The sequence below is a fragment of the Hesperophylax consimilis genome, chromosome 10 (genome assembly GCF_061612785.1).
Source record: "Hesperophylax consimilis isolate HC1 chromosome 10, BYU_Hcon_1.0, whole genome shotgun sequence".
In the NCBI taxonomy this organism is placed as follows: domain Eukaryota; kingdom Metazoa; phylum Arthropoda; class Insecta; order Trichoptera; family Limnephilidae; genus Hesperophylax; species Hesperophylax consimilis.
In genome coordinates, this window is record NC_142845.1 from 26,577,194 (window position 1) to 26,603,407 (window position 26,214).

General features: G+C 32.8%; 1 protein-coding gene across 1 annotated transcript in view; it reads right to left on the reverse strand.

The window, feature by feature from the left end:
- Positions 1-26,214, reverse strand: part of slif (cationic amino acid transporter slimfast) — a 79,099-nt gene that overhangs the window by 25,079 nt on the left and 27,806 nt on the right. The window contains exon 2 of the mRNA XM_089636198.1: positions 3,095-3,344. Within this exon, the coding sequence (XP_089492324.1) occupies positions 3,095-3,335 (241 nt within the window). The 5' untranslated portion in view covers positions 3,336-3,344. The remainder of the gene's footprint in view (positions 1-3,094; positions 3,345-26,214) is intronic.

Genomic DNA, 26,214 nt, shown 5'->3' on the forward strand with positions numbered 1-26,214 from the left:
ATTCAACAAAACAAAATAGTAGAAGCGGAGAAGTTATATGGGTACATAGGTCTATTTGTGTCTAGAAGAATAAAAGTGATAGAATATACAACATTTATACTGATTAGTTTTCAAATGAAATATATCACCCAGATCAGAATATTTGTTTCCGAGATTGTGAAGTCTCGGAATCGGAGAATTTTGGTAAGCTAGTGTCCTGGTGTTATTGAAGTAAAAAGGTAAGAAATGTCGGCATGATTTTTTGGGAACATGGATATTGATACATTGAAGTAATTCGGGACAGTCAATTTTAAAATTTAGTATTCTTTGTAACAGTATTAAATCTGTGCTTATTCTTCTTTCTGAAAGTTTCAATAGAGACATTTTATCCAAGAGGTAATTGTAATTTATGTTTTGTATAGGAATATGCAATTTATAATTTATAAACCTTAGAAACTTCCGTTGAATCTTTTTAATGTTAACTGAATGAATATTACTTATAGTAGCTATCTTATACAGGTTGTTTAATTTCATGTAGTATTGAATAAGTGCACTTTCTATAAATAGATTATGCATCTTAATGATATATATTTTATAAATACACTGTGAAATGAAAGATTTATAACTAGGAAACGAATGTGAGTTTTCGAAGATTATGCAATTAATGCAGAATACACTGCAACTGGTATTTTTATGCAAAATTTATACTCCGGTGCGTAGGTACTAGTATTTTGATTAATGTAAGAAATATATTAAGAAAGCTGAAAAATATAATATTGCTGATCTGAACGTATGTAAAATTTTAAACTGATCTTGAACTTATGTAATTATGTAAAAAAACAGTTGGGTAAATAACTTCTTACCTTCTATAATTACATAATTTCAGGAAGCAAACAATTTGTTGTTCCAAACAAACAATGAAACAGCTGAACATTAAAAATATGAAGACAAATCAAATTGACCCAGGTGTGCGATTTCTTTATTAACCCCCGAGCATTTTAGGGTCATTTATGACCGGGCGTCCATATTTTATAAAATTATTTTTACGTAATTTTTTCGACGTTAGAAAGAGAAATAATAATAATCCTTCTCAGTAAAGATCAAATCTATAAACTGGATGTCATGAATAAAATACTGAAAATAGTCAAAGTGGATAATTCATATTTCGCGACGATAACACAACATTCTGTTTTTCTTTAAAACAAATTTTATATTTTATAGTATGAACAAGATAAAAGTTAAATTACAATTTAATTTAATTTCAATTAATTTTCTTAGAAACTATGGCGTTCTTACATCACTAAAAAAAATAATGTTTAAAAAAAATCTACATTTGGAGTAAAAAATAAAGTGAAAATGTGGTATATAATCGTTTTCGAAAAAAAAATCGTTTTCGATATTTTAATTTTATCATTTGTAATTAGTTATGTTTATTTTAAATAAATACACCAGAAAGATAATTTTATCTAGTCCCAAAATAATATCTATTTGTTTTTACGGGAAAAAAACAACATGTTTGTAAAATATCGAAAAGCCTGAAGGGTTAAAAAAACTGTACAGCAAAAAAAAATTGCTCCATGAGCCTCTTGCGTGAGTTTTTTTTTTGTTCTGGAAGGATTCCTAAGGCATTCAATATCTTTAAAACTATTCATTTAACAATTCTTATTAAAAAATCTTAATCTGTAAGTGAAGCATTTTGTATTAACTTTGTGTTCTTTATTGTCGTTTGATCAGATAAAATGGAGTTCACATGATCACAGCTGATGTCAGATACTCGTGAAATTATGTAACTTAAATCGAGAATATAACCTAAAAAAACCGCATTCTGAATTTCTACCGACATATTATAACATACTTCCCTTGAAAGCTTTGTTTGAATCTCTAATTTTTATTTATTTTTAAGATAATCTCTGTTCGGATGCAGCTGAAAAAGTAATTATTTTGAAATTCCCTCTACAGAAAAAATCGTAAAGTGTGCTCCGAAAATTATAAAAAAATACAACTTGTTGTTTAACGCGTAATTAGGTAGAAAAAAAACACAGTGTTTCAAGAGGTTTTTACTCTATTTTACATATGTCATGTTTTATTTAATATTTTTTGTTAATGCCTATTAATAATAATTGCTTTTAATATTTCACATTTAATTGATTTATTAAATCACATTTACTTATATCCCTATCGAAACATCTTCAGTAATCAATGTACTACTTTAGAAAAGTACGCAATTTACTAAATAAAAATAATCTATATAAAGTCTACTATGCTCTTTGCCAATCACGCATAGAATATGGAATTTTTGGATGGGTATCTGCCTTAAACCTTCACATGAAGCAGCTCGTTAAAACACAAAAAGTAATAATAAAAATAATCCTGATAGTACCCATAAAAACTCCACCAAAAGAAATTTAAAAAAAATTTAACGTGTTCAGCATTATAAAACTGTACTAAAAAAATGAAATACTCAATCAGAAAACCCACTATTTATAAAATTATATAATGCCCTTCCTATTGAAATTAAAAAAACCGTGGATATTGAAAAGTTTAAAAAAGACATCAAATTATGGCTAACTAAACATGAAGATGAGGAAATCATTAAATTTCTGAAGTAACCCCAACGCAACCTACAGACAACAAACATAAATACTTTTTGCTTAATTTATTTTATATTTTGTGGGAACCAACAAATTAGAAGATGAGGAAATCATAATCAACACAAATACAACAACCTATAGTCCGCCTCGGAACAGGAATACCTAGTGAGGAGGACTGAGAACAAACTACAACACTTTATATTTTTATTTTACTTAATATTGTATCTTTTTTACTTTACTTTCTATTGCCGTTAAATAAAAAAAATCTTCTTCTTTTTGAACGTTTATAACTGAATGATGATTTGTTATTAATATCATTCAAAAATTTTGCTGAACTTTAAATTTACTAGCGTATACAAAATTTTATGTCATATTTCATTAGATATTTTCGCTTACGTCTATTAATTATAATCTGTTTTTGTTTTGTTTTTTATACTATCGCGCTCCTTTTATAATTCATATTTACATATCTCCGTTTCAAATCATCTTCAGTAATATTCTTCTTCCTTTTATAAGAAATGTACCTGCGAAAGCCGAAGCAATGGCGGCGACAAGGAAAGAGAGGCACACGGCCGGGCCCGCCACTGTCTTGGCTACGGCACCGGCCAGCACGTACACTCCCAGGCCGAGCGTGCTGCCCACGCCCAGCGCGGTCAGGTCCATCAGCGTCAGCACCCGCGCCAGCTTGGGCTCGCCCTCTGTCAGTTCCTCGTCAAGGTGTGTCTTCGTGCGCCCGAGCGCGTTGAAGAATGACCTTAACGCCATTTTGGGTAGCTGCAAAAATATTACAAAAAATTCAATTAGTACAGTTCAGTGACAAATGGTTACTCCTCCATGGCGCATTACAAGGACTTTACAGGTTGTCCGGGGTAAAGTGCGCTAATTTCTGGAGGTGATTCTACATGATGGTAGAAGTAAAGAAGTTAAATAATCTAATACAAACAATTGTACTCGTTTACTTAAAAACTATAAAAGTTGGGTTTTAGAAAAAAAATTCTTTGTCATTTTTACTTGTACTATCACGTAGAATCACCCCCCCCCCCCGAAGCTAGCACACTTTACCCCATGATACCCTGTATATAATTAATCCTTGACTCTGTGCAAAAACGGGCGGTACGTTTGATAGATTCCCCAATCTTAACAAACGGACTGCAATCTTTAGAGAACAGGCGTCAAGTAGGTATGCTGTCCTTGTTCTATCGGTATTACAATGGAAGATGCTCTGAGGAACTAGCGTCATTGATCCCTTCGGCCCCGGTGCGTAGTCGGGATACACGCCAAACGCGCGCCCAACATTTGTACACAGTTGACATTTGTCACATGAGAACGGTTCGCTTCTACGATTCGTTCTTAAGTTCAACAGCTCGGCTGTGGAACGAACTGCCGGCCTCTGTGTTTCCTCCCTCCTACAACATGGGACTCTTCAAGACCCATGTTCACTCCTTCCTCCCCCCAAAAATACCCTCCACACAGCATCCCCAAAGATGACATAGGCCCTGAGGGAAATTATTTTCTTCAGGGCCTCCTGTGTGGAGTTAATATAAAAAAAAATAATTATATATATAAATAAAATATTGAAGACAATATTAGAGATTTTTAAACGAAAATGTGAAACAGAAAAATCAGAAAAGGAAACGGTCACATCTGGGACTCGAACCCAGGACCCTTGTCTTTCCGGGACAATGCTCTACCAACTGCGCTAATGGGACCCTATTCCCCTCGGTCACTTTTAACTGTATCATACTTCGAATAAGAACTACCAACATTGTCTTCATTTTTTTCACCGCACATTTTTATTGGCAACTATCTTTATGTAGACAATGTTGGTAGTTCTTATTCGAAGTATGATACAGTTAAAAGTGACCGAGGGGAATAGGGTCCCATTAGCGCAGTTGGTAGAGCATTGTCCCGGAAAGACAAGGGTCCTGGGTTCGAGTCCCAGATGTGACCGTTTCCTTTTCTGATTTTTCTGTTTCAGATTTTCGTTTAAAAATCTCTAATATTGTCTTCAATATTTAAATATTACAATTTGAGGTTTTACTCAATAAAGTTATTCCGAAAAATAAATTATATATATATTTTTAAAATTAAACGTAGCTACATTTATTAAAAAAAACGACTCTAAATCCTCAAGTGTCCTTGCAAAGCATGAATATTTAATATTATGTTTATGTATGTGGCTGGCAGATTAGTATTTATATATTAGTGAAAAGTAACGAAATTTCTGCAGATAAAATTTATTTTTAACAAAATCACATCAATACTCATAGTTGGAATATGGTACAAAAACGAAAGCATCGATATTTTATAAATTTAAAGTAAAACGTAAAGTCGCCTGTGTTGGAGCAGAGACGAGGTCTAACCACCCCCCTTTTGAGGGGGAGGTTGATCACGCTGAAAATAGTTCATCAAGGTAACTGTCAAAATTCTTACAAATGAAAACCCGATACATTATTAGTAACTGTATGAACATTGGAGGATTGAACCTCAATTAGTTCACTAAGGCAATCAACTGTCTGCTTAAAAGGGTGCAAAATATGAACACACACGACGGAGTCAACGAGGCAAATGGCCCCGCTCTGAGCCGAAACACATTGTTTGTGGGGAAAATCAGATGACTCGGTGTGGGTCGGCAGGATCCGCTTGATTTTCACTTAAATAATACAATACCAATATTTACCATCAATACCGTATTTATCAATATTATTTTATTAATTAATAAATGTGTATTTGAAATGTGTATTTGTTCTCTTGTTTGTTTTTTTATAGATGTAGTGATGTTTTCAAGTTTACTAACGGTTCATTCGAAATGTCTGATATCTCTAAAAATTAACAATGTTTGTTTTTGAAAGACAATGAGGCAAATATTTTTTTGTAAATTCTTTCAGCTTATATCCTTTAAAGAATTCACATCGCATTAAAACAATATGTCCTATCAACTGTTTTTGGCATATACTCGTACAGACTAAACGGGTAAAGTAATTTGAAAATGGCCTTGAACGCCGAAACAGCGCGGCGGTCACAATAATAAAAACCTAAAATACTCGCAGAACTTAATAATAACATTATTAAATTTGATTAACATTACATTTTTGTAAAAATTAAATGGAGTTCTACGAATTAAACACAAACACAATCAATAAAACAATAAATTAAAATAATGACTGGTTATGTTAGAAAATTCGTGATCAAATAATTATACGAACTGAAATCTGCATTATAACAACAAAACTCAAATCTGCATTGAAAAACAAAATGACGTTTTCTTGATAATTGAATTGAGACCAGGGAGCTAAAATGGTGCATGTTTTACAGTACGATAGGCATAACCAACAAAAATTGGTTATATACTAAACCTCATGTAAAAAAAACTGTTACCATTTTATGTACCCAATGCACTTTCTTTAGTACCTTCTGTTGTTATTGAAATCATTTTTTTCAGAATTGGGATGTATCGTTTAGATCAGGGATGAGCAACATGAGCCTATTTCGCACGGACCGCTTGACCTTTTGCACGTCCTCCATCTTCGCTAAATAAATATCGTTAACGGTTTTTTGTTTTGTAAAACGGTTTAGCGAAAAACTTTAGTCATCACTTCTTTATATTTTGCGTGGGTTCCATTTTATTAAGGTAGGTAGGTACACTTCCAACTTATATTTCTGTAAATATAAACAACAGAAGAGCGTTTTGATATTTCTTATTCAATATCAACTTGGCAAGTTTTGTGGATCATTTAACACATTTATTTCAACAATACTCCTAAACACATCATGTAAACCAACAAATAGCTGTAATTTTCTGTTTTTGTTTCTTGTGTTTGTATAACTTGTTACATAGCTTTTATCAAATGTAATTTTATTCTTATTTTTTATGTTTGAAAGTATTTGTCAAATTAAAATTATACTACCAACCATGTAAAAGCCCTCTGGGCGTTAAATAAATAAGTAAATAAATAATAGCAATCACTGGGATTTCCGGGTGCTATGATAAAATAGTTTTCAATTTCCTATTGTAACTGTTGATTTTGAATCAGCCGTCCAAAATAGCATTTAGTTTTTACCTTGCGACACCACCGACTGTAAAGTTAACCACTTAAGAAGTATGTACCCTATTTCCTGCGGCCGACGAATACATTGAAAATTATGATGGTATGTAGTAATTAGTCAATGTTGAAAATGGATAAATTGGTCCGTTTACTTATAAATTGATGAAATATTTATTGCTTATTAATTATTGCTTATAATTATTTGTTATCCTTTATGCTATGCATAAAACCTTGTCTTACAAACATTACTTTATCATTAAAAAATAATAATATTTGACGAGTCAAAAAATATTTCACCGATAAATGAAGATATCATATGTCTCGACGCCATCTAGTGAGAAATTTAGCACTAACAAAGCCTTTCCTACAAAAATAAAGTTGTTTGTTTACAGGTGGAAAAATATAATTAGCAGTAATTGTTGATTGAGGTACTAGTACATATTGAATCATTTGGTGGGTTGGAAATAAGCCGAGATAGCTCAGTGGATACAGAGACCGGACATCAGAAGGCACGGGTTCAATTCCCGTTGGCGGCATTTATTTTTACTCGGGAGATGTTTTCAATATGTATTAGTATTTCGGATGATTAATTATTGCTTATAATTATTTGTTATCCTTTATGCTATGCATTAAACCTTGTCTTATAAACGTTAGTTTATCATTAAAAAATAATAATATAATCCAATATTGAAATTTTCATCGATATCGGTCGAATACTTGAATACTCGAGTTTTTTCGAGAACAAACATACGCAAGCTGATATATATTTAGATTAGAAACCAGTTAGAATTTAACTCAACCATTTGGAATGCATTTCATAATATAAGACGAATTACTTAAATAAAACACGGTCTTTTATACAAGGAGACAGAATGAACTGGCGTTTATTTAATAAATACCGTACACACTGATGGCGTTAGTAGTATTTTGATGTAACTAAAACAACAAGACGTTGTCCTGCCACAGACAACCTTCTATGTAGGGAAGTTAAAATTTGAGGTCGTATGTATTTTTGATGAGAAATGTGTAAAAAATTATTATTTAAAAAAAAAAATCCAAAATTTTGTTTGTTCAAAACTATCCTATTATTCAAGCAGGAACCAACCATACACATTCACAAAATTTCACTGAAATCGGTTAGGCGGTTTCGGAGATTGTCGTGTACGAACGCAGTGACACGTGATTTTTATATTTTAAGATTATCAGAAAAGATATTAAACAGAAAGGAAAAACAGGTAACAAGTTTTTAAATTGCAGCTAGCATAAAATATAATACAAAATAGTAATTTGTAAGATCGTAATACATGATTTAGAAGTGTATAATACATAAGAAAGTGGGTAGGTACCTAATTTATCTTTGATAAGAGCACCTCTAACAAAAATGCCAACGTTTTATTAAACACACTTAACTTATTTACACACGTGTCTGTGTGATTATATTTTATCAAGTTATGCTAATTTACGCCGAGTCGCTTGCACATAAGTTTCCTTGATACTAAAGTTGGTATTTTAGATCGTTAGGAGAAAAATCTACATTATATATATTTATTAGCGGTGTGGTATTTATTAACATTATACATGCTTTTTACTCATATTGGCCAAAGGGTAGGATTTTATTTGATTAATGATCTATTTCTAAGCCGGGCGGTATGTCAGTTGTTTTATAATATATCCTAGCTTTGTTGTTATGATGAGCTTAGCACGTAATCCGTATTTAGCATAGAAATCACCAATATTATAAGTTTGTCTTTAATTTTATTATAGGAAAGTATTTCTTTGCAAAACCAAACTGTCATCGGGGTGTTTCAAAGTGTCAACGACCGCCATTTTTATATCTAAGGATTAAGAGTAATTTACGAATTGATTTTTTATTAAGTCTCCTACAGTCATTGAAGCGTGGTGTTAGGTATATGCGAGAAAACTAATTTTAAATAGTCTTTCATTATAGGAAGCCATAGTGGTCAAGACTTTTGGCGACTTAGCAAACTTGTCCCCAAGATTCCCATCCACCCCTCATTCCTTATTCTTTTCCAGAATTTCCTCTCCTTCCATCCAAAAACCCCCCACTTGGCATGCTCTGAGGGAAATTTTCCTCAGGGCCTCTTGTAATTCCAGCAATAATTGTTTTGCTGGAGTCAGTGCATTAATCATGAACTTATTATGACGTACTAACCGTTGAAAACACGTTGTTTATCATACTGAAACTTTTAACATCCCTTTTATGCTTACCAGATTTTTTAAGATGAATATCAACCTTTTTATCAATGAACCCTTCAGTATTTTCTTCACGTTTGTTCAGTTTGCAATGTTTTCTGTGTATTTCAAATGCGCTATATCACATCTTATTTTTTAATTTTCCGTAAAAAAAATACTGTTTTAGAAACTGCATAAAATTATCTTTCCGATATATACATTTAAAATAAACATTACTATTTCTAAATTATTAAATTTTAATTTAAAACTTACTTATTTTTTTACTCCAATCATAGAAAAATTGAGACCATTCGATATTTAGAAAACAAATTCGCTTTGTTTGGGGAATTTTTATTAAAACTGTAACTTCACTTTTGACTCGTTCGTATAGTAAAATCACAGAAATAATTAAGTTAAGGCGATGCCATACGTAGTAATGCAAAATCATGTGTTTTTGGTTTGAAAATTTGATCGCCTTGAAATGTTTCAGATGCTTTAATTAAATACTGCGAGTAGAATACATCTTGGACTTTGAAATAATCGAGTATTTTTTAGATAAGTCTTTTTATAAGCCCAGAAAAAATAATGTAAAGGCTTATGAAAACTGCTTTAAAGTTCAAAATCTCCTACTTACGAACTAATTTTCGGTTATGATTTTATTGTATAATGTGGAAAATTAAGTTATTTATAAAATTATGGAAAAAGAATTAAATATTTATGCCTGAACATCCACAAAATAAAATAAAAGGCACTTTTTGGCCATGATTTTTTCTTGCATAAATCAAAACAGGCGGATGGTGTTAAGCGGGAATTTAAACCTTATCGCCATCTACGTAAGGGTTGTTATTGATAGCGGCTCAATTTAAAATATTACACGACGTAGTGCGTCGCCTTAAACCGATTGTTCCGATATCGGCGTAAAATATGAATTATTCATTTTGGCAATTTTATGATTTTATTAATGGATTTCAGTATAAATTGTAAAGAATTTTCATTTTAAAATTATGTATTTCCGCATGACAGAAAAAAATATAAAAAATACTTTTATAAAATATGGACGTCCGGTCATTTATGACCCTCAAACGCTGAAGGGGTTAACATCATTTACTTAACTAATCGCTCGAATTATCGAACTTAAAAGTAGCCAATTATTTAACTAAATTTTGCTAGACAAAAATGTGCAATTATTAACGTGTGCAAATTTATCTTTTAAATTCTTCTATATAAATAATTATCTGTGCCTTATTTGTTTGTGCAAATTTATCTTGTCCACCTATTAGCCGGTATTCTCATAATGTACAATTTCTCCCTCGATTACTTCTTCCCCATAACTTACACTAAATTATTGGTGATGCCATGGGCCCACTCGCTCAGGGCAGTAAGGAGTCTCGTGCATTAAACATACTGTACCTATTTCCAGCACAAGTCACCATGAATATAATTACCATCATCTATCTATCTATCTATATAAATAAAAATGTTCGTTTGTTCAAAATCTTAAGTCTCCGAAAGTTCTTCAACGATTGCTTTGAAATTTTGACACAACGCGTGTGTTTTGATATATCTATATTATTTAGATGTCATCTGTTGGATGTAAAAGCAACAAGCGTTATTTTTCCTCTATCTGCACAGACAGACTGATCCACAGCAACGGGTGGTGGGGTACAGCTAGTATTATAATAATATTTATTTTTCCAATCAGTAAATTATGGAGTTATTATATAATCATTTTAAATCGCACAATTACTCCCACACAGGTAACATGTTGGGAAAGCTAAATCGCTAAATGCTGTGTTATATAGGTATTATTGAAAATTAGATAACGGAGGTCGATGCATTCATATAGGGGGAAACCCACACTCAGTTACCTTACTGATTATATGATACACTTTTTAGAAATGCGCATTAAATGCTAAACCGACCAATAATTATGAAAGTATAATTAATGTAAATATAAATTTAAAAAATGTACATGTGAGTCCATGTGAATAGTCAGGTATCTCCCAAACATCATTTACACTACCTTCTTCATTTCTTCACTCCCCTTCAGCCTCGCAAGGTACCTATCCCTAATTGGGATGCTACTCCCCCCATCGTCATCTTCCCCATCTCCTGCCTCTCCCAACTACCAAGAGCCTAACAGCATACCCCAATTGGGGATGCCATAGGCTCACTGGCTCCAGACTGTTTGGGGGCAGTTGGGACTCTTGTGCGGTATTCACATTTAAAAAAATATGTACAATATATTCGTCCTAAGCAGTATGGGAAGAAATCTAAATATTTATTATTTTTATTTATTATTATTATTACACGCCCTAATGGGCTTTTACACACTACAAAGTTTAATAGTAGAGTATCACAGTTATTATAGATTCTACAAAATTAAAACAATAATAATAATAATACTTGGATGACTTGTATAGCGCCGTTTAACAATAAAGGAAACATAATACAACGAAAAAAGAAAAATATTAAATGTTACAACAAAAGCATATAATAAAATAAGATACATTAGTAAAAATGACACATAAATAGATATTCAAAATAAAAATATATATATTGCGGAAATTATAGATGTCTGTTTGTGTCTCGATCTATAAAAGAATTGAAATAAACAATATTTATATTGATTATTTTTAAGATGAAATATATCTCCCAGATCAGAGTATTTATTTCCGAGACTGTGAAGTCTTGGAATTGGGGAATTTTGATAAGACAGTGTCCTGGTGTTGTAAAAATAAAAGGGTAGTAAATTTCGGCAAGATATTTTGGGTATGTGGATGCTGATTAATTGGAGTAACTCAGGACAGTCAATTTTGTAATGAAGTATTTTATGTAGTACTATTAAATCTGTGTATATGAAATGTGAAAATAAAAACAAAATAAAAATAATTTAAATATTTAATATGAAACATTCAGAAATTGTATTTATGTTGTCATTGTATTCAACTGTTTATGTTGGCAGTTTTGAATAAATATGTATGAGGAAAAGCTTACACAGAAACCTGTTGGCATTATTGATAGTCACTGATGGGGAATCCCTACCACACAGATTTACCAATGAGACATTAAGCGATACTCAAACAATCTCTTCACCTAGTCATTACATAGTTCTAACGTTTTAATGAAAATGTTACAGATATTTGTTGAATTATGTCGTGTATGTCACGTAGGCACCTTCGTTGGTGTAATTGGTAAATCTTAATTAGTAATAATTAACTTCTAAATAGCATAAATATTAACAAAAGAAAAAAGTCAAAATTAAGACTTTTTAGAGGTTTGAACATTCGAAAAGGAATTAATCTTATACAGGCATGCCCATTCGGGGTCATTGAGTTACCCCAAATACACGTCTAGTAGAATTAAGGCAAAAATCTGGGTTTTTTTGTATTCCCTGCGGAAATCGGACTCGTACCTCTAAACCCAAATATTAATCTCTATACCACTACGTTATACGCATCCTGAAAAAACAGGCAGCCGCACTATCGAGCACCTCAGCGCTTTTCGTATATACTGAATATGCGAAAAGAATACGAATAATTGGACAACGATAGAGTCATATCAGTATTCAGATGCCACCTTACCCAGGTTTTGCCAAATTTACCCATTATGAGATACACATGTCCTTACAAATTTTTTTAGTAGTTTGAGTTATAAAGATATTTGTGATGGTGAGGTAAGTGGGGTTACAAATACACCCCTCGTGGATACGAGAGAGTTAAGTTTCAGAATGTTAATTTACATCCCATGAAGAATTTTTTTGAAAAGAGTGATTTTTTTGTGAGCAAAGTTTACCTACGATTTAAGCTGGTAGGTTAAGTTAAATCACCTTGAATAAATGTCAGTTTGATCAGCCGAGTAAAGAAGGAACTCTTGGCCTTTTACAGGACAAAAACAAGGATAATCCGTGTCCTGTCGTAGTCACCTAACCTTTATACAGAATTATTATATTATTATAGAAAAGTCACGATTATTCATTTTTTACATTGGAATTTTGCGGTTATGACCTCAAGTGAAATTTATGCAAATACTTGTGTTCTATAATAATGTTGAACTTAAAAATAATAAAATGAGGCGTAGTAAATGAAGACGCCGCATTTCGACTGGTACGAGTGCAGTTCCAGGCTGCAGCCTATATGGTGAAGATTGGGCTATCGATAAACCATTTCTGAAAGGAGGGACACCAAAATGAAAATTCAATATGTTAAATAATTTATTATTTCAAATCTGAGATGCTCTGACCTTCTGATAGAATATGCCACAAGCCTGACAGGAAAACTTGTAATTGCAAAAGGTCATACAACAAAATATAAATACGGGGTGTCCGGGGGTAAAGTGCGCTAACTTCGGGGGTGATTTTACATGATACCTAGTTCTAATAAAAAAATTTAAAAAAACTTTTTCCAAATTCCAAGGTTAAGAAGCTGAACAGTTTGTATGGGAAAATAAATATTATTCTATACTAAAAATATATTTGTATGGGAAAATAAACATTGGAATTTTGAAAAATCTTTTTTTTTTTTACTTCTACCATCATGTAGAATCGCCTTTCAAAGTTAGCGCACTTTACCCCCGGAAACCCTGTATATAATATTGTTGTAACACCATTATCATGAAGGTATTCAGTAATCAAGTTGTTTTATTAAAGTATTATCTGAGATCTAATAAAAATGTGAAATAGATTTGAAAGTTATTTTAATGTAAATATTTACTAATAGATTAAAGATTAATATCTTTTATAAAATGCAGTTGCTTTGTAATAATAATAATAATATAAATACGGCATAAAAGATTAAAAATAAACACGAGTGTTAATAAAATATGTGATATTATCAATTTATGGCGGAAATCTGATGTAATACTGTCACATAACTTATATGTGAAAAATGGAGGTATCAGGTAAGTTACACCGGTATTAAGTACACGATAATAATGATTATTGTTTTCAAGAAACTATGTGCAGTAATTAACGATCCACGTGCATCAGAATTACAAAATTGTAAAATTTACATACAAAGGCTTCAAGTAGAATTTCTTCTATGAAACTTATCAGGAGAAATAGAGTGTTGTAATACTTTTATTACATAAAAATTCATCCTGCGTATGTTTAAACTAACTAACTAACCATCACGCCGTTTCCCCGCAGGGGTAGGCAGAGAGGACGGACCGCCAAACAACTCGGTCTTGGCGCACACTTCTTGCCTCATTCACATTCATAAATCGTCTCATACATATATTTATTTTTCTTATATTATTCTGACTCTTATATATACTCTTCTATTATTCTTAATCTTGACATGGCCCGAATCGAGTATCTGATTCACTTGATCGAATTTACACCGATTCGTTATAAAGATTATTCAAAATAGTGTTTTAGCATTAAGCTTCGCCTTAACTAAAACATATTTCTAAACAAAGGTATTATAAAAATTATCGTCACTTCACATATTATTAAAAACAGTAACAAAACTAAAATAGTAATAAAACTAAAATAGTGAAAAAGTTAAAATATTGACAAAACTAAAACAGTAACAAAACTAAAATATTAAAAAAACTAAAATGGTAAAAAAACTAAAATTCGCATAACTAGGTTCGCGTGCGAATAGCATGTTGAGATAATCAATCAGGACAGGTACATAGAAATATACAATGTTACTATCTTTTGACAGAACTACATTAATCATAATTTGTATCATTTTTAATCCACCATGCAAAAAAATTACAGCATTTTTTGCACACAACATTATATATAATTAGAAATGGCAACCAACTACTTGGAGAATGGAGAATGTATGTCAGAAAAGATGCAGGTCAGAGATTTTATATTTTGATTTTTGAAGAGGAGAATGATTAGCCTGTTTGATGCTCAGTACGTTGTATGTGACCTCATCACAGTTATTATTTGCAGTCATGAGTGACTTGTGTTATTTTAATCATCTGTTGATATGTTTTTCACAATTATGGTGAAGCCACATTATACAGAGCCAAAACGAGTTTGTTTGTATTATATTTCTCCTACGTTGAATGTGCTATTTTATAGTACCATCTACAGTATTTTTTGCCGGGTTTTTATCAATTTTTATCCTACATATAGTCTTTAAAACTATTACAGTTAGTATAGTTCCTATAATTCTAACAATTAAATCCAAGCCTGTTTTTAGATTGCTGGAATCTACAAATATTTTAGAGTGTGGCATTTTGCGAGACTTTTCGGTTGAAAAAGTTTTTTTTTAACCTTTTATGTTCCCTCGCTAACTTCGTACAACTTTCTTTACATTCAATATTCTTAAAAATTACACATATTCATCAATGGTTTTCGTCTCGTGTATTCCGCCCACCCACCCGCTACCGTCACTAAATGGTTTGGATTATTTTGGTTACAGAGACCGTAAATACTGTGGTTGATATGTTTTTCTAAAAATGTGAATACCTCCAAATAGATCAAAATGCTACCAAATGTACAGAGCCTGTGTGACATCCCCAGTTGGCCAGTTATATATTTTGAGGATGAAGAGAATGGGGAACGAAAGGAAATGGGAAACATGACGGTTAGGAAGTAATAATAATATTGGACAATTTGCATATCGCCGCTTTTGTGAGATATCACCTCAGGGGCGCCTTAAAAAGAAGCGAAGTTAAGTTAAGTAAAATGAAGAACAGGAACAGGTGACATGAAGATAGAAGATGGAGACTCTGCAGTAAGAATCCTAGGTGATGAAGAAACTGGACCAGCTGCTGCAGCGAGAGAGTCCACCAACAGTGCCAACACGAGGTTCGTCATCCGCCCAGGTATGTGCCTGCTGCTAATAAAGCGCTTACACAATATCCTCACATAGATACCAGACTTTGGCAGCACCGCTGTGACGTTCAATAAAGATAGAAGATGGAGACTCTGCAGCAGAGTCTACCGCGTCTACCAATAGTACCAGAACGAGGTTCATCATCCGTCCAGGTATGTGTCACAATATCCTCACATAGATAACAGAACTTGGAAGCACCGCTGTAACGTTTGACGAAGATAGAAGATGGAGACTCTGCAGCAGAGTCTACCGCGTCCACCAATAGTACCAGCACGAGGTTCATCATCCGTCCAGGTATGTGTCACAATATCCTCACATAGATAACAGAACTTGGAAGCACCGCTGTAACGTTTGACGAAGATAGAAGATGGAGACTCTGCAGCAGAGTCTACCGCGTCCACCAATAGTACCAGCCCGAGGTTCATCATCCGTCCAGGTATGTGTCACAATATCCTCACATAGATAACAGAACTTGGAAGCACCGCTGTAACGTTTGACGAAGATAGAAGATGGAGACTCTGCAGCAGAGTCTACCGCGTCCACCAATAGTACCAGCCCGAGGTTCATCATCCGTCCAGGTATGTGTCACAATATCCTCACATAGATAACAGAACTTGGAAGCACCGCTGTAACGTTTGACGAAGATAGAAGATGGAGACTCTGCAGCAGAGTCTACCGCGTCCACCAATAGTACCAGCCCGAGGTTCATCATCCGTCCAGGTATGTGTCACAATATCCTCACATAGATAACAGAACTTGGAAGCACCGCTGTAACGTTTGACGAAGATAGAAGATGGAGACTCTGCAGCAGAGTCTACCGCGTCCACCAATAGTACCAGCCCGAGGTTCATCATCCGTCCAGGTATGTGTCACAATATCCTCACATAGATAACAGAACTTGGAAGCACCGCTGTAACGTTTGACGAAGATAGAAGATGGAGACTCTGCAGCAGAGTCTACCGCGTCCACCAATAGTACCAGCACGAGGTTCATCATCCGTCCAGGTATGTGTCACAATATCCTCACATAGATAACAGAACTTGGAAGCACCGCTGTAACGTTTGACGAAGATAGAAGATGGAGACTCTGCAGCAAGAATCCTAGGTGGTTCCTCGCTATTCAGATGTACTTCCTAAACACGGCTAAAGACATTTTAAGAAACTTTTCGCTTTTGAGTGGTGGTCTATTTCCAATGTGATTCTGACAGTATCTAACACTTGAACTGACAAAAAAACATATTTTGTGAAATACCTACCATAAGTACGTTCTGTGTGTCTTTTTATTACAATCCCGTTGAAATAGAAAGTATTCACAATTGCTGATTGACGCTTACCCACTTCGAGAAAAACACAATATATCAATTCCATCATTAATAATTGACATTAATCCTTTTAGCAATGAGCTACGGAATTACTAATAATATTTGTTTACAACAATTTTATGTACAAAGATTTTTTAGGATTAGGTAACTGTAAAACTAGTTCTCGAGAGTTCGTTTTTTGCAAGCACGTTTGATTTCAACGCACCTAATCATTCATCAACATACATTTATTTATTTGTGTTAGTTAGTTTTTGATAGTACTTATAATCTTTGAAGTAATTAATCATGATCTATGACAAGAGAAAACAAATCGGCAACGAAGAAATTGAAGGTGGCGAAATCAGGAACTAAAATTTATTTTGGTACTAAATTTGCACTAACATCATATTTGTACTTTCTGATATAATCACAACGGTTCCATGATAATAATAATAATAACATGGAATTTATATAGCGCAGTTTAGTGTCATTTCACTTCAAGATAACTTAACACAATTACAATTCAACACACCTTTAAAGTGATATAAATAAAAATAATGATAGTAACCTATTGAACCTAGTTTTTGTTTCATCACTTATCACGACTTTATATAATTTTTTAAATGTGTGTTGAATTGTCATTTTGATAATTTATCCGGTCACCAATCATGACCAATCTCAAGTTTGTGGTAACATCATATCAAATACTTGGGGATTCATCTCATTATTTCTCCATTCTTGAAATTATCATTGAAAAAGAAGACTTTGTCGAACTCGTATATCAAATGCAGAATCATCTTCAATTATTTTTTTCTCATATTGTTTGCTGCTATCTTTTCAAATGATTACAAAATTTCTAGTGAATTTATCTGTAACCTAGATAGTGTATGAGATAAACTATTAGATTTTTATTTATTAACTTTTTCTTAAAGTCTAAATGAATATTGAACTCTAATGAGGAATAACTTTTGAAGATTATACCCACTAAAGTAACGAAAAGGAAAATAACGAATTTAGGATTAATTTCGAATTTTCGTTTGATTCTCAAATATTGTCTTCAATGATTAAATATTACAATTTATGGTTTTACAAAGAAAATGTTATTTAAAAAAATAAATATATTTTTTTTTTTAAATCTATGTTAGGCAAATACAACGTAACTGCCTAAATACTAAACAACTAACTTATTGTCCCTAAAGCCGCGTTTACACCAAAGTTGACAAAAGATTGTTTGGTCAACTTAAAAGTTGTCAACTAAAAGTTGCTCTTCTCAAATTTAGAACAACAAATGGAAAAATTGTTGCCAAAGAATTGGCGCGAAAGGCAGTAATGTCAAGAATTAGGCATTATCTCCGAGAAGATGGCGTAGATCCGTTGAGTGGTGAGCTGAGGTGCGACGGGAGAGGCAAAAACTTTCTGAGAATGTCCAGTAGTGACTTTGATTTCAAGAAACTCAAGAAACGTGACACAAACTACAGGAAATCAGTACCTGTCCAAGAAAAGCTAGCAGTTACATTACGTTTTTTGGCTACTGGTGATTCGTACACAAGTCGCGGTTATTTGTTTAAAATCTCAAAATCAACAATTTCACTGTTTGTTATTGAAGTTTGTAAGTTTGCGTGGAGGGGGAACAGTTATCCACTAGTTTCCTACAAGTTGCTAGCGCAAAGCGCGCAGCAACAAATCTTCCACTTTTAGTTGTCAACTTTCTTTGATCTTTACCGACACTCCACGAGAAACCAAAATTTAGTGGAAGATTTGTCTCTCAACCAGTGGAAGACAGACAAAGTTTCTGATTTTGTAGAAAAAGCAACAAATTGCCGCAACTTGTGGAAAACTTAGTGGAAGACTTTGTTGTAAACGCAGCTTTAGGATTGCAACAAAAAGTTATTTTGCATAATGATTTATTAGAAGGTAAAACCACAATACTTTCGATTAACAATGTTGTGGCTAATTAGCTTCTGTGCACGCCACACACCTCGTTGGAAGTATCAAATATAATCTCTAAATATAGGTAAACCTAACGTTTAGTAAAAATAAACATAGCTTAAAAAAATTATTTTTATTTACATTTTGGGAGGCGGGTATAGGTACCGTCGCCTGGGGTACCATTAATTGTATAACCCCTCTGCTACAGGTTATCCCAAGTTGTTCTCTACGTTTGGTGAGTTAGCTGGGTTAATTTACGTAATTTTTGTCCATGTTTTGGTGGCGGATGCGTCTGCCCACCAACTGGGTGGCGGGCCGGACCGAGGGAGGACTAACCTCTCTAGCCGGACTCTCTACTCCAACGAATCGCAGTGGGAGGAATGGTTTCATACAGCACTCCTGGTCACACTGATCCCACTTTTTTCCTTCCAAGAACTTCCTCCCTTCCTTCACTCAAAAATACCATTCGTACAGCATCCCGAAAGATGACATAACCTTCGAAGGAAATAAATTTCCTTACGGCCTCCTGTGTGAAGTTGATGTAAAAAAAATAAAATAAATAAAAAGAACCCTCCATAACACCGAACAACGCCGGATAGACGACAGTTAATACGGTTCCTTGATTACTCAATACAATACAATAACAATTCAATTCAATACCATAACAATTCAATTCATCTTTTAAAAAGTAATATAAAGTCATTAAAAGCCATGAAAAAAATTAACCTATTTAACCTGGTTTTGTTTCATCACTTTTCATGACTGTATTTGTATAACTTTTTGAAGGTGTGTTGTAGAGGTGAGGCGTATTTATCTTAACCAGTTTAACTACCGGGTATTTTCATGCGATACTTTGTACTTGTGACAAATCTCCAAAATACCTGGTTCCAAAACACTAGGCTAAATATTTTTAATAGGTACTTTTTTTTACCAGGTATTTATGAAAGGTATTTTTGATGGGTATTTTGAATTGGTAGCTTTGATATGTATTTTGAATCGGTATTTTTGATGGGTATTTTGAATAGGTATTTTTAATGGGTTTTTTTAATAGGTACTTTTGATGGGTATTTTTAATAGGTACTTTTAGGAGGTATTTGTACTAAGTATTTGTAACAGCTACTTTTATGTATTTTGAAGAGAAATTTACTTTTGATCGGAAAAATGTGGATCATCCCCCCGTGGATTTGAAAAATTACTCTTGTGAGGAATATGTGGGCAGATTTTATTTGAGTATAGTTTAGAAATAACTTATTCTTATTCAATCCTAAGGTAGGTATTAAATACTTTTGAGTATTTTATCACCGGTATTTTTACCAGGTATTTCTTTGTACGTGTACTCATTGTAGCCAGTAACGAAAAGTACTCACAGGACCCAACTCTAGTGTGTTGAGTTTTCCGGTTACTAGTTAATCAATATATATCATAAAAGTAATTGTACAATGTGCGTACCGGTAAAACTCAGAAACGAGTCCAGGTACGATCAAAGGAGTTATATGGTGTGGTAGCCCTCTATCCCCCATCCATGAAGAAGGTCATGCTTTTAAAAATATAAGGACTGGAAGTTTCGCCCTCTTGAAATTTCTAGAACAGTCCAGAACATTTGAGAGTATTCGAAAGCATTACATAACATTTCGGAAAATTCCGGAATATTGTGGAATGTTCGGGAATAGTCTGAAACGTTCGGGAACATCCCAGGATCATAATGAACTAAACAAATAAATTTGTAATTGTAACAATACATAGGTATCACTAAATAGTATAAATACAAAGCCGCTATCCGCGTCTGTCTGTTTGTGTGCTTAGTTCTTCTAAACTATGCAACGTAGTTTGATAGGGTTTTCAGTATCATTTAGAGCAGGGGTCTCCAAACTTTTCAGCCGGAGGGCCACATTGACTACTCCAGTGAGTTCAGATGGTCAAAACCGTTTTAATTTCTAGACACCCATATTTTCTGTCCTATGGAGGGGGGGGGGGGTAGACAATAGAATTTTCAGGGATGAAAATATAGCTTTAGATAACGTAGCTTTGAAGATTATTTATTGATACTCGTTTCTCAGACCTTGATATCATTGCGAATCAAATAAAGATTTTTCAAAAAAATCCTCTCGATATATTCGCGCGATACTTGTGGACGCAATGTATTGGTGCCAAGTACCTCGCCAACGAGCATATTTATTTATTCGCACGAAAAAATTCGCGGAGTTTTCGCCCCTTCTGAGCAAGGTCTTAGCCATTAGCTGTCGCGGGTCCTTGATGACACTGGTCATAAGATGTCGCGGGCCGGATGGATGACACTGGCGGGCCGGATACGGCCCGCGGGCCGTAGTTTGGAGACCCCTGATTTAGAGAATTTCTTCCGAAAGATTAATATATATAATACATGGTTATTATATTTATTTAAAGTGGAGAAAAGTCGAGAAACGCCGGGTACCCGTCAGCTAGTGCATAATAAAAGAGATCCATATTTTCAATGACACAACCATAACTATAAAAACAGAAAATATTATTGAATAAAATAATCCAGTTACGGTATGAAAACCTTTGCCTGGCTGACCTCAAGCTATTTTATTACCTAACATTTAGCGATCTCAATCTCATTGGAGGCCATACACGAGAGTTGACCTGAAATCCAAAAGTTATCATTCCATAGTATAATTTTTGATATCTCTGCATATAATAATATATTATTATCACGGAGAACAACGGAATTCATAATGGAATATCTGCATTATTGCAAAATAGTTATTTCTCACTGAACAGATTAATTGATAGAAGTGTGTTGTGGGCGTGTCCGTATGTTTCCAATTAAGCTCCATTTTCATTTATTTAATTTATATTTTATTTTCCACAACTCTGGACAAAAACGATATAATTTATGTATTAATTTAAACGCCCTGATGGGCTTTACATTATACATATTTTACATAATTTATTGCATAATACAGTGACAACAGAAGGTTTTTATTTTTAAAACATCAACACAAAAGTAACAATTTTTTTAAACTTCACAACATGTCTAAAAGAAAACAACAAATATACACGATCGCCCTTAAAATATGCTATATAAAAATGTCATTCAGGTATCTCTTGAACACAGGCTAACTTATATTAAATATGTCGACATTTGAGGTGAATTTGTTTCCAAGTGTGTGAAAACGAGAAATAGGTGCATGTATGTGATAGTTGGTACTAAAGTTATTGTTGCAGAATAATATATTTTGCCCAGTTGCTTGAGTAGGTACTCTAAAATCTACGAATTGCAGGAGTTCACAACAGTCTAGTTTGGAGTTAATAATCTTAAATAAAAAAGTTAGGTCATTTTTTATTTTTCTGTTTTCTAGGGAATGTATTTTAAGTCTATTTAGTAAGAATGTATAGTTTGTTTGTTAAATAGGTATGTGTAATTTGAAGTTCATAAATAATACATAGTATAAATCAAAGTCACTATTCGAGTCTGTCTATGCGCTTAGTTCTACTAAACTACACAGCAGATTTTGATAGGGTTTATATTTCCATTTAGAAAATTTCTTTCGGACGGTTAATATATATATAATATATGCATATTATTTATGGAAAGTAGAGAAAAGCCTCCGAGCAAAGCCGGGTAAATGTCAGCTAGTTATAAATAACACAACATCTCGTTTGGTTATGAAACAATTCAGAAATAAATTAGCTTCAGTTTTCTTTCGTATTAAAATAGATCACCGTTCTAGGCATTTTTTGTTCAGTGTTGTCCTCAAACACCTTACGACTGTTAATTTCCGATCATTGCCCTGGCGGCCTTGACACAGTTAACTAAACAGCTATCATTCCAACAAGCTACCACATCACGCCCGCACACTCTTACATACTTAATTAATTATCTGCTTGCTTGTTTTAAATCCATTTTTTGCTATTGAATATTATGAAATTATGCAAATTTGGATGAAATGTGCACATTATGTGTCGCCATTTTCCGTTAACGTTTGATGCAATTTCGTTATATATAAATAATATAATAAAACAACAATAAATATCATATAGAAAAAGGTGTGCAAGATAACAACTCATGAGCTCATCGTTTGAGTGTTATTGCTGCTTTAGACCAGAGGTTCCCAAACTTATTTGCCCCGAAGACCACTTGTCATTTTTTTTTGTAGACCCATTCCTGCCGAAAATTTAATTTTTCTAAAACTATTAACGTCCCATGTGATAATCATTTATTTTTTTCGTAAAAAGATTCCCTTCCCTCGCCTGTCTAACAACCGGGTGACGGTATAGTTCCTCTCTCTTTACACTGTGCAGACGGGCGCCCTTGTGAGGTATTACACTAAATGAAAATGAAGCAGGATAAGCAACGGGATTTTTTTTGTGTAGCTGGCCCTACAGAACTACCCCTTAAGTTCTTTCTCAGTGCTTATTCCGGTCAGCTCTTCTTGTCACATGATATCCGATTCTTCAACGTTCCATTTCCATAGTCAAAATATCCTCAAACTTAGTTTTGAAGTCTGTGTGAAGTGCATTTAAATTTAAACGTCATTATTACCCTGGACGTTTTTCAAAATCAAGTTGGGGAACTAGGAAAATTCGCAATGTGCAATGTTTTGCTTGAATATATTAATTCTGACGAGAAAAAGAACGTAGACTCTATTTATATACATCAATTAATAACTTTACGAAATATAAAAATACAAATATCAAATAAGTAATTTCTCAGTCTATTATATTTGTGTTAGGTCTATTGTGTCATTTACGGAACTCCTAAATGTTGACTTGAGGTAAATGGGGGTCCGCTCGTATGTACCCCGACATAGACCCCCAGTAAGCCGATATCGACCCCTGGGGGTCCATATAGACCACTTTGGGAACCTTTGCTTTAGACAAACAAAGAGATTTCTTTTTCATAGCTCAGATAATTCGGCGGGGATAAGGACAGGTTGTTTTACAGAATTTTAACAATTTATCAAGACCTTGAAACAATTATATTTAATGTGTGCATCTAAAATGAAATAGTAAAAGATAAGGTATTTTACCGTTTACCATAACATAGGACAGGAAAACAGAGGCTATGTAGTACCTATATTTTCTAACCTTCATGCATTATTTAAAATTACTTAAAATTACTTAAAATTACTAGTATGTGTTACATGTTGACTCAACATAGAACTAATTATAAATAATATGTTGTACTAGTAGCTAGTACAAGATAAACATCAGATTAGTCACAATAATTTATAAAAAGATAATGTTTTCTCATTATAAACTTATTATCTGCTCAGTTATTATAATGAGTCTAACAACGAGATAAATAAAATGTTTCGTTGTGCATTGTTCGCGTATAATTCGGAAATAAAGTGATTAGTTATGGTACGTGGTACAATACCGATATTAGCACATGAGCTGAATCTTTTGTTGACAGAATTGACAGGTTTATAATCTAACCTAACCGAATGGGTTCATATCCTAACCGTGTGATAAAAAAAATGTTCCGACGTGTCCACAAAAAAATCAATAATAAATTAATAAGCTATTTATGTAACTTTCAGAGGGTTATTACATAAATATAGATCTGTAGTATGACATTAATGTGAGAAATAATTTTGAATATTAGAAAGAAATAATAAAATAAGCATGAATACAATAAAGAAAAATTTTAAAAAAATACAGTGATTTGATAGGTTTACAACGAGACAACACAAGGTTTAAGAATTGCGTTGGAAATTATTTACAATAAAAATTGTAGACATAATCGACGGGATTATAGTCTAACCTAACCTAATCTAATAGGTTCATATCCTAAACGTATGATAAAAAAATGTTCTAACGTTTATTTTACTTTCAGAGGGCTATTACATAAAAAATAGATATGTTGGAAAACTTTAATATTATAAATAATTTTGAATATGAGAAAGAAATAGTAAAAATATAAATAATTTGGAATATGAGAAAGAAATAAAAAAAATATAAATAATTTTGAATATGAAAAACAAAAAAATAAAAATATAAAATAATTTTGAATATGAGAAAGAAATAATAAAAATATAAAATATTTTTGAATACGAGAAAGAAAAAATAATAATAATTAAATACGCATGAATACAATGAACAGAATTGAAAAAAAATTCAGTGATCGGAGAGATTTACAAAGAGACAACACAAGATGTAAGAATTGGGATGAATATGATTTACAAAAAAAAAATTGTAGACAGAATCGTCGGGTTTATAATCTAACCTAACCCTGTGATAAATAAATTAGTTTAATGTACATTGTCAGGAAATAAAATTCGGTAATAAAGTAAAAAGCTCAGGTACATTACGACATTAGCACCTGATAATGAGTTAGGTTTTTTGTTGACAGATTCGACAAGCAATCTGGCAGTTCACAAGCGTGGGTAATCAATGTTCAGAATGACATCAGTCAAACAATCATTTTTTATCAGTAGAATTAGATAAAGCATTTTTGCGTTGTCCACTAGTCAATAATGTTGCCATTTTTATTAGACGGTTACTCGTAAATAAACTAATAACCATATTTCGATTTATATGTTTTTGTAAAACATTACCTCAAATGCGTTGAAAAACGCTAGAAAGTTATTTAAAAGCATTTAGAAATCTTATATTTATGAATATATAAAGAATAGTTTATACAAGTCATAGAGCCGTATAGAGTTTATAGAGCCGTACGGAATATATATATATATATATATATATATATATATATTCGGAATATATAATCTACCATGGGATACACATGTAAAAGATATATACTCACAGATACAAATATTTCCTTTTACGATTCTACCAGTCTTTAATTCCGACATACACCAGAACAAAACACGATCACAAAATCAAATACACTTATCGTCATCTACTTACACGACTAAATTTGGAATTAACTCCTTACAATACATTGCACATAAGCAATATAACGCATTAAATAGTTCTAAAACTTCCGACAATGAACAAAAAAACATTGGCAAAAGCTTTCAAAGGCTGTTTCCTCAGCAGTTTTATTAATGAATGAAACATTCTTTGGAACTCCAAAATGACTTCTGCGTTTATTTATTCTAATGTACGAGTATTTATGTTGTCTTGTCTTTAATCTAATGTTGTTTTTCCCGAATTGAGTTTTGTAAACTCACTTGGACTAATGTATTATAAAGTTTTTATCATTTTGTAATGTATTATCTTGTAATAAAAAAAAAAAAAAGTTATTCAAAATAGAGCAATGAGATGTATACCAAGGAAAGGCAAATATGAAAAGGATAAACAAATGAGAGATTGCAAGCTGATTTGGATTCCAATAAAAAAAGACTTCAATATAATGTGTGAATTTTCATACATAAAATTATGAATAGCCAAATGCCTAAAAACTTACGATGAAATAGTATTTAGTA